General features: G+C 37.2%; 1 protein-coding gene across 2 annotated transcripts; it reads right to left on the bottom strand.

Moving 5' to 3' along the window:
* Nucleotides 1-3,377: 3,377 nt before the first annotated feature.
* LOC135468590 (protein ILRUN-like) lies at nucleotides 3,378-9,948 on the bottom strand. 2 transcript variants are annotated; one of them, XM_064746930.1, is made up of 5 exons: nucleotides 9,676-9,948; nucleotides 7,044-7,198; nucleotides 6,155-6,352; nucleotides 5,634-5,782; nucleotides 3,378-3,560 (listed from the first exon to the last, which is right to left on the bottom strand). In XM_064746930.1, the coding sequence occupies exons 1-5, from the start codon at nucleotides 9,828-9,830 to the stop codon at nucleotides 3,489-3,491; spliced, it is 729 nt and encodes a 242-aa protein (XP_064603000.1). In that variant the 5' UTR covers nucleotides 9,831-9,948; the 3' UTR covers nucleotides 3,378-3,488. The 2 variants fall into 2 exon arrangements, with proteins under 2 accessions (XP_064603000.1, XP_064602998.1); XM_064746928.1 differs by having other exon boundaries at nucleotides 5,541-5,782.
* Nucleotides 9,949-10,946: the final 998 nt, after the last annotated feature.

Below are 10,946 nucleotides of genomic sequence, written 5' to 3' on the forward strand. Positions count from 1 at the left end.
TGTTTACAACTCATCTGTTCGTCTGTCAAAAATCAGTTTTCAAGAGGGTTCATAATATTGAATTGAAACTTGGTTTGTAGCTTCTACCTAATAAGTTTCAGATAAAGTTTGAGTTTCAGGCCATTTCATCCAATTTCAACAAATTAATAGCTATTTTTGTCCTTTGGACTTTCACAGTTGTCCAGACTTCTGTTAAACAGAGTTGGTTATTCAGAACTGAATCTTGATAATGGGACAAGTTACAGACCAAGTTGGAGTTTCGGCCATTTGTATATTTGCAACAAAATTATGGTCATTTTGGTCCTGTTATGACATAGCCTAACTGGTAGCTACATTTCCATCTGCCTTCATTTAAACTTGGAGGAGTATCTGAACCAAACCATTCCCTCCATACTCCAGAATTTCTCGCATATATGAAGGTGGCTGATATATGATGGAGTGGAAGAAGGGATTGCACTTGGTGGATACCAGCAACTTTTGGCTAGTTCTACTGGTGCAATTTCCCTGTGTAGCATAGGTCACGTGGGACGGATGGGAGGAAGACAAGTGGTTTCCACCTAACTTCATGCATGCACCATCGCTCACTTACTCCCAGCAAGGCCCTTGAAAACAATGCAAGCTTTGAATCCTGAGTTCTCTGTCCGAGCATGGTTTTGAACCCACATTTCATGTGACCTAGCCATTGGAAGGCAACCCACTTGACCACCATCTGCTCTTCACTTTACTTCAACAAAGTTACAAACCGTGGTGTCTTAGAGAATAAACCTGCAGACAGAAATGTACAAAGTACAATTCATACCTTTATATGCATGTCCCTTTATTCACATTTGTAGAATTGCAATGCATGATGTCTATTTTCATAATTACAGATATACAGATCAGATTATTCTGAAAACAAATTGTTTAATAAGTTTAATCAAAGTAAATGACAAATGAATAAATTTCTGTTTAGTGACATCAAATCCAAAAATTCATTGTGAACTTTCTTAAAGAGTTACACTTCTTGAAAAATATTTTCCTTCTACTACAATTTTGTTAAACAATTCAAATGCCCTTTCTATAGCAGCAGCTTTGTGTTTTCATCTGAATGTAAATAAGATAACAAAGTAAGAAGTACTCTTATTACAAGATCTAATCATCGTCTCCTATAAATGGTGCTGCGGACAAATTGTAAAAATTCCCCAATATCGAGCTCAGGCACAGTACTATCGTACATAGCCCTTCATTTCGCTCTTCTTTAACATGAAGATCAATTTATAATCACAATGACTTAGCTGTCATGATAACAGTTCCACTAGCAACTAGTTCTTGTTGAGTGGTGAACAAATATTTAAAATGACACTGGACAACATATCACTCAAAATTATCATTTATCCGATAACTGGCATTATCATCCATACATTCTCATGACTTATGAACACCATGCAGCCATGTGCGAATCATAAAACAACCTTACAACCACATGGTTAATCTGAGATCGTAAAATATAGAAACAAAACAATGAACCTATGTTGAAGTTGCATAGATAATTTGTGGTCAATAATACATCCACCTACACACGATACCTTGTGATGAGTAAATCAGTGAGCCTTTTTGATTGAATACTCCATAAACCTGATGTTTATTCATGACACAGATGTTTGAGATAAATTACTGATAACAGCAGGCAGATACACATGCATAATGAACATTATGGGTAATACAGTTGCCTAAAAGCTTCAAATGGATTGTTTAGTACACCACAGCAGTCGGATATGATAGTACACCAATAATGAGGTCAGGACCTAGCAATAGTAGTACACACATAATGAGGTCAGAACCTAGCAACAGTACATGAATAATGATCTCTGGATCTAGAAATAGTACACCAATAATGAGGTCAGGGCCTAACAACAGTACACCAATAATGAGGTCAGGACCTAGCCATAGTACACCAATAATGAGGTCAGGACCTAACAACAGGACACCAATAATGAGGCCAGAGACCTAGCCATTGTACACAAATAATGACATCAGGACCTAGCCATAGTTCACCAATAATGAGGTCTGGACCTGGTCAGAGAACATCAATAATGAGGATGTCAGACTTAGTGCTTTTAAATTAAAAAACACTAAATTATATAAGGCTTGAATTTGAAACATGATCAAGAGAAATACATGTATTGGTAAAAATGAAACAGCAAATGCTCATAAGAGTAGATAAGTCTCTTTTCTTTTCAAACCTATACTATGAACCAATAATGTCACTTTATACTATGAACCACCTTCATAAGCTTCTTAAAAATCTTTAATTTGTTACTAACATACAAAAGTTTTAGACCAATTGCTGAGATAAATACTCATCAATTCATGGATTCAGTTCAGTCTCACAATTGTACGTACATGCTATGTACACTTCCATAGTCAACCTTTACAGTTTAATACAAACATCTGATGCCCTTCAATGGCTGAATAAATGTTTAATAAACCTGGCCTCTAGCTGCCACCAACTCAATCAGATTGTCTTATTCTAAAAGAAGTCCACTCCACGTCAAGGTGTTACAGAATCAGAACAAGTCTGGTTTTTGCGAAATAAATGAACATTTACAGCAATAATTAGAAGTGAATTCAAAAACAAAGACAACATTCTTTAAATGAAAATCAACAATCAAAGATGCCTGTTTGGCAAAGTAAAAAACAAATACAATGTACACTAGTCTAAGAATTTCATTTAAATATTCTCTACAATTAAGCCACAGTTTGTATGAAATAATCTCAAAATAGTCTTACAGGATCAAAGCAAAGCAAAATCTGATTAAAGCAAAAACCTTGATTATACATAAGCCTGGTTATGTAAAAGTCTCTCTTTTTTTTTTTTCTATCGTGCAAAAATTTTGGCTTTATACGCTCACCAACAAGCCTTATGTGCAGGGTATATGTAATAAAATTAAAACATATATCCATGCTTTCAAGTCATCTGGAATGTTGATGTAATAAAATGCCTTACATTTTTGCAAAATTTCACAGTGTTATATATATGCCTATGTATATAAAAAGTAGCGTTCAACTCTGTCAAAAGTATATATACAATATTTTATGACGAAATTTTTTAGGGAAAACAAAATCAATGACCAAAACCAAATTTAATACCATGATAAATTTCTGTGCACTTTTATGTCAAATTCCTTCCCAGACAGAATCAAATGTTTAGTACGTTACAATCCAATAACATTTTGCATATAAAATCATTTAATTCTAAAAACAAACTAAAATAAATAGCCATCACAAAAAAGCAGCTTCTGGAGTCCAGTAATTTAAAACAAGTACATGTTCACATGTAAAAGAATATACATGTCTTTAAAATATATATATATATATATGTGTGTGTGTGTGTGTGTGTGTATGAATCAATGTTGATGGTTAGGAGATGAAGAGATGAGCAGTTACCTGCCCCTGTCATACTTATAATACAGTCACTCATCCACACTGGTGTGATCGCAGGGAGTATGCTAGGACATCTCGCTCTCTTCAGACTGATCTGTCATCTCTGTACACGGATCGTACTCTATCACCTGAGGACCCTGAGGACAGAGAAGAGGCAAACATCCTAACTTTAGCCAAAGGCTTCACAACAGGGAAGAAAGAATCTGACAGTAATTTCATAATACATGGGCCATTTTATGTCATCTCAGGCAGAAATGAAAATGATTTGATTAATTATTATTTATTTGTTTGGTGTTTAAGGTCGTACTCAAGAATATTTCACTTATCCAACGATGGTCAGCATTATGATGGGAAGGCACCGTGCAGAGCCTTGAGGAATTGAAATCTTGTGCTTCCAAGAAAGAGAATTGCAAAGCGATATGATAGTGAAGTAAACATGAAGTCAGCCACTAAAGCTGAATTAATTAATGAAGTAGTATTCCAGAAATGTTCTAAAAATATTTTTAAAATTCTACACTGCTTATCAACAAAATAAATAGCAAACAATCGTCAGTGCTAGCCACTCATTTGGTGACGCCATTTTGGCATCTTAAAGCCAAGTCACCAAGGAGCTCTCCTGTACTATCGGTATTAAACAATGTGACAATAAGAAAATACACACAAAACGGCTGATGCCCAACCAAGAGTATCAGTTCTGTTCTGTGATCAAAGAGCCGATGTTTCCTTTAGTTTGGCACTGCATCAGGGCGATGTTTGTGGACACAAATGTCATGTTTTACCAGTCCTGCTCGTCCTGGTCCTGCATCGGTGTAAGTATTTGGCCTAGCTGGCTGTACTGACTTCAGGGAATTTAACGAACGTAGCACGCCCATCTAATTGATAACAGACCCTTTCATTCAGATTTTGGGAAGATATTTTGTAATAAATCTGACTTTGCTTAGGAAAAATAATGCAGTCACAATATTTTTCTTCAAGCAACTCTTCCAACCCTCAAGGTGGTTTTCTTGCCAGCTCACCCTAAGGAGTTACTGCAGTATCCTGCCCAACATGTATGCATTGTGACACGCGCAGCCTTTCTCAGTTCCCGTCTTATAAATGTGTGGTCCACAATGTACCAGTTTAACACTTAAACTAATTGCAAAATCCAATATATTGCATCGATATATCTGTCTATCCACTATAAGAGTCCACACTGATAATCGAGAGCTAATAGGTTTTTGGACGTGACAGCCAATTATCACCCACACTTTCAGTGCTAGTGACTGGCCAAGTTCATAAGGGCTTCTACAACATGGCTACTCGGGGTGAATTGTTTGTCAGTGCCATATCCCCACTGCTGAACTTCATCTTCTCAGCTTTCAAAACTTTATAGAATTTTTTTACATATATTTCTATGATAACTGTGTCCTATACCATTTTTTTTTATGAATATATAGTGACTTCATGTTCACTTTAAAGAATGACATGAATTCCCCATAATAATAAATTTACAAGATCTTAATAACCATAATGATTTACCAACCTGCTAAGTATTCATGCAGCGCCCAATATTTCACTTATATGAGGGCGGCCAGGTTTATGGGTAGCACAATTCTAGGGCTACTTACCTATTCTTAAGTATGACAGAAAGCTAATTCACAATGAACCACATATATCACATATATACCACTACATTAAAATTACTTTCTGATTTTGCATTTATTTCTACAAAAAAAAAAAAAATTATTTTGTTGTTTGTCTGACATGCAAGTAATCGAATGAGATCTTGCTTCCCCTATACTTTATAGTTTGAGGGAGTAGGGCCAAAACCCTAAGATACTGGCCCTAGAATTGCTGGTTTATGGTGACGGAGAGGGGTGGGCTAATATTTATTTATCTATTTATTTGACTTGTGTTTTACGCCATACTCAAGAACATATCACTTATACGATGGCGGACAGCATTATGGTGGGAGGAAACCGGGCACAGCCCGGGAGAATCCTACGACCATCCGCAGGTTGCTGTAAGAGCTTCCCACTCACGGCCGGAGAGGAAGCCAGCATGAGCTGGACTCCTAGCGGCTGCATTGGTGAGAGACTCTTGGGTCATTATGCTGTGCTAGCGTGCTAACCAATTACCTGTAACCCAGACCTATTGAAGCTCAGGTTAGGAGTGGAGGGCGTACGTGTCACCATCAATTCGTTACCACAGCCAACTCTCATTTCACTCACACTCTGGTTTAAATCTGATGGGGACGCAAATGGATTGGTGGTGGGTTCCGTACGACACTGGGAACTGAGTTCTCCTCCGATCCTAGAGAGCTGCTGCGTCACCCCCATAAGCCCATTCTCCTCCACAGTAATTATCACCCATATGACTTCTGCAATACAGAAAATGTCACATGTACACCTCCACACTGAACTGTAAACTTGCATAAAGTGAATTCAGAAAGTTACAGCAAAATCATGGAGTATTACACCATGTGAGAAGTAGATCTATTCATGTGAAGTCCAATTTTTTCGTTCGCACTAAAGATCTTCTCTCAGTTCAAAAACATTACAGGTATAATTTCAAACATTAAATATAACAAATCCATGGGCATGAGTTTATGACAAATCAACAATATCTCCAGAAAACCTTGTGGAGCACAACTCCCTGATAGAAATTAACAGGGTTTTAAAAACATACTACTGAGACCCTATTAAAGAATTAAAGAACAACAGTAAAAACAAAAACTTCAACTGTATTCTACCTCCAAAAAACATGCCAATAGCTGTGCTCATCCTCCACTGGCCCTGATAGACCCCAGTACCACAGGGACTCGTCATTTCCACACTAATATCTGTGGACTGGCCCGGCTGTAAGGCCTCCACCATCACACGGTCTCTAGTCCCTAACTGATCTCCGTTGCAGAACTTTAAACAGCAGCCCGGGGGCCAACTCTCTGCACCTATAATATACAACGGACTGGTTTGTCTGACTGAGATACAGCTGTAAAAGACTACAGAAAATATGAAAAATGTGAATCAAAACAAATTTAATATTCCATAATAAATCCCTTTAAAGTTAAGTTAAAATTCATAGAAATTGGTAAAATTTATCTACATTTATGTTCTGACATAAACATAGTTGGGTTTGAAACTGTTTTGTATTTATATTGTATATGCAAAAATTCCAGTTGCTATCAGCACAATTGGTAAAGCCATTAGGGACAATTGCCTGCATAAAACAAGTTGATCCAAGTGATGTACTCTTTCTCCATTTGCTGCAATATGTCACTTTTCCTGTACAGTTGTGTTCATAAAGTGAAGTGGTACTTGTAGACTAGTGTACATGTACATCAACATTAAAAGAAAAGAATGTGTTTGTGTTTTTTTTTTTTTTCGCACTGCTTGAACTTGTTCAGGCAGAAAATGTGGTCATTACAACCATTCCTTATATAGCCCAGGACATAATTTTACCCAAAAAGGAACAGCAAAAACCTTCATATTAACATGTTAAATGTAGTATCACTGTAAGACTATCCTAAAGTACGGTTCATAAAATCCAGTGTACAATGTATAATAAAGAGCTGAGCCATAAGTTGAGTTTCAATACTTTCAAGGTTAAAAGATATGCGACAGAGTGGTAGTAAATCTCACCTGAATTTTGTACCCGCCATGTTTTTATAAAGCGTGTGTTTGGGGGGATAGACTCTCCATCTCCTATCGTCACATCTTTTATAAAGGTCATGAGGGGTATTCTAACATTAGGCTGCTCAAAGTCATAATATGAGCACACAGCAGCCTGCAAATTCCTGCAAATGAGAACATAACACTGTCTGAAGTATTTATTTATTGATATTTCACCTACAGTTTGGTATGTAAAAGACGCACTTTCAAAAGCACTTCTAGGCTTTTAAAAGCTACTTCTGATGCCAACACTTAAGTTTTTATGATAAGAGTGAGTGAGTGAGTGCTTGGGGTTTAACGTCGTACTTAACAATTTTTCACTCATATGACGACGAAGGAATCCTTAGGGTGCATGTACGTATAATGTGCCTCCTTGCTGCAGGACGGATTTCCACCGCTCTTTTATTTAGTGCTGCTTCACTGAGACGACTTACTGAAGGCAAGTAAGCCACCCAGCCCGACCCATTATACTGATACGGGTCAACCAGTCGTTGCACTATCCCCTTCATGCTGAACGCCAAGCGAGGAAGTTACAACTTCCTCTTTTAAAGTCTTAGGTGTGACTCGATCAAGGATTGATCCTGGATCTACCGGTCCTGAAGCGGACGCTCTACCAACTGTGCTATCCGGGCCAGTCTTCTGATAAGAAATTATCAAACTTTACCAAATTAACCAAAAACTCACAAACTGCCCTATAAGGTGGTTGAATCAGTAAAAATCAATCAAAATATTTCATCCAAATGCTAAATTTTAATCAGTCATCAGATTCACAGCAGGAGTGGCACCACCATTCTCAATGTACACAAAAAAACTCTCGACTCTGTTTATTTAACTGTTGTCTTATCCGAGAATTTTTCAATTAAACAACGGTGTTTTAGGGGTAGAAAAAACTTGAGCCTGGCAATTTACTGACAAACTGTCCCACGTTTGACACACATGTATGTACACTGTACTGAAGACAAATTGTCACCAATGCCCTCAACAAACAGTGAGACGACTTAAAATATGCATACAATGGAATGTCATAATCCATCATCTGCAGCGAAAAAGGTTTCACATGTAATATGATTTATTTATTTCATTAGAACTTTACTCTATACATATTTCACTAAGTACAATATTGCAACCAGATGTACATTCAGACAATACAGCTGTGTTTGAAAAGCTAAAAAATAACCCATACACAGGCTACAAATGTTGTCCAATTTCAAAGTACATCTACTATGATTTATTTATTTATCTGATTGGTGTTTTATGCCGCACTCAAGAATATTTCACTTATTCGACTATGGCCATGATTATGGTGGGAGGAAACCGGGCACAGTCCGGGGGAAACAACGCAGGTTGATGGCAGACCTTATCACTTACGGCCGGAGAGGAAGCCAGCATGAGCTGGACTTGAACTCACAGCAATCGCATTGGTGAGAGACTCCTGGGTCATTATGCTGTGCTAATGTGCTAACCAAATGAGCCACAGAGGCCTCACATCTACAATGAGATTTACTGGTTGTGTGTTACAATTTGCCCAACAATTAAAGCGTCTTAAAGCAGCATTAAAAAGTTTTCACAATCAACAGAAATCTATTCTGGATGACTTGCCATGTGTCTGACCTAAGAGCTACATGTATAAAACTAGTATAAAATACATGACTGAAATATTTCCCTTTTTTGGAGGGAGGGGGGGGGGGGCAGAAATTGTCACAAAAATACAGCAGCAGAAAGATTGGTGATGAAAAATAAAACGTATTCAAACACCAGAGAAACTGCATTACCGTTATCAAGAGTTTTATTTACTTAATTTTTTTTTTTTAACTTAAACAGTTGGATTTGACGTAAATGCACTAGCTATTATGTGCCCATTATTTAAATTATACAGGGAATTGTACAGTTCCTGGGCTTGTGCTGTTTTGGTCCGGTGGTAGAGGATACATCTGTTATATTGTAACCCTGCTTTTCACATTAAACAGCTGAATAAGTAGGTCAACGACAAACAAAGGTAGCACCATAAACTTCACAGCTTTCCACAGGATTTGTAACAAGTATCTAGCAATAGAGGCATCAATCTAACAGTTACATTACAGGCTATACATTTCTTCTGATTTAATGGTGTCTCAGCAACTTGGTGACATGTGTAAAGAAAAATTCATTCAAGGTAAAGTCTAATGACTCATTTATTTCTAGTGTTGATGTCATCATTCTTGAAAACAGGGTATAACGCAAATAATGTGGACAGAATACTTGGATATTTTTTAGTAGAGACTCCTACACCAGCATGTGATTTGGTCAAACACTAATATTCAGGAGTGTATATTAAAAGGTACAACCACGGTGTATTACAGATATATGTTTCGCCTGGAAGTCTGACATATTATACCGTTTTATTCATGCTATTCAGCCCTATTTACAATTGTTAGCGTATTTTACGATGATACGTTCACGTTTTGTCAGAAAGTCACTTGTTCAAAGGGGAGCAACTCTTGTACTTTGTGTCATCTAAGACGACTTAAATCATCATTGCTCTCGCCTTCGTATTAAAAAATCTGACAGATTCACGAGACTGACAAGCCTACAACCATCTCGTGATATATTCTGACACTCTTACCAGTTGTTCATATCCAGGAAAAACGCACATCCTGTGGGATTCAACTGATTGCCTAGCAGTTTTTGGAACTCCGAAATGAGAACCTCCCTGTCAGTGGTTCCCATCGAACTAAACTGCTGCAATAACTTTGCGTCAATATCGCTATCTACGTCCATTTTTGCCCTAACACAAATCTAAGGTTCCATGTGTGCTTCGGTGGGAGGATTTCTTCTAACCTAAACCCCAAAACTTAATTATTTACTACTACTCAGCCCAACGTCAACACAGACCCATCGACTGTTGACAGCATGTAAAATTTGTGACGTCACAATCAAACACTGCGCATGAGTACTAGTGAGAGCTGCTGGGAAATTTATGCTAATTAGCCATGTGGTTGATCAGTGGACATTTTTTTTGTCCTTTTCACTTTGACAGCATTATGACAGCGATTTTTACCTACAGTAATTGTGAGGTTTATTCTGTGATATAGACGTTTTTAAAGCTAGACACCGTACATTCAAAGAAAGATAAAACAGAGTCATGATAAAAATTTTTTTTAATAAATCATGTTTTCACGCTCGTCATCGTTTTACACCGCACGCCCTATACGTTTGTCACGTCTTAGGTCAAGTTGTGGTTTATTTGTAGGGTATGAGAGGGTTTGACAGCTGTTTTACTCCTTCCCTTGAGTTGTGATTTACGTGTTGGGTATCATTTCATATGATGATTTGTTGATAATCGGGCGTTAATATAACTACTCTTCCCAGACCGTTACACACCTTAGGCGTATTGAATGCAGTGCATGATACAATTTCTGTGAACTGCATAAATTAGGCCTACAGCAAGCACACAAATCACTCGTATGGCGCAATAATTTTGCTAGCGAAATGTTTTTGATGATACATGTACATGTACCCTAATTCTTCTAATTTTTGGGACACCTGGTCTGCTTTTTTTAGCCAAAATACATGTAATTATGTCAGGAATATATATATATATTTTTTTCACATGGTTAGTCCATTTAATGAACAACGTATTCATAGAGATCTCTACTTTTCAAAAAAAACTAGGAGAGAAATGTAATTCTTTGCTTTCAGCACAACTAATATCTGTCCTAAAAATGAGAAGAATTAAGTAGTATAAGTACCATTCAAGCCAGCACAGGATAGAGATGGAAAAACTGATGGGCTAGACATAGGACCAACAAGGGGATACAGAAATAATTTCACAATTTGTTCGAACGGAATTGTGAAACAAAAGCATTACGAAGTTTGCACTTGCAAACGAAGAGA

This window comes from Liolophura sinensis, chromosome 6 (assembly GCF_032854445.1).
Source record: "Liolophura sinensis isolate JHLJ2023 chromosome 6, CUHK_Ljap_v2, whole genome shotgun sequence".
In the NCBI taxonomy this organism is placed as follows: Eukaryota; Metazoa; Mollusca; class Polyplacophora; order Chitonida; family Chitonidae; genus Liolophura; species Liolophura sinensis.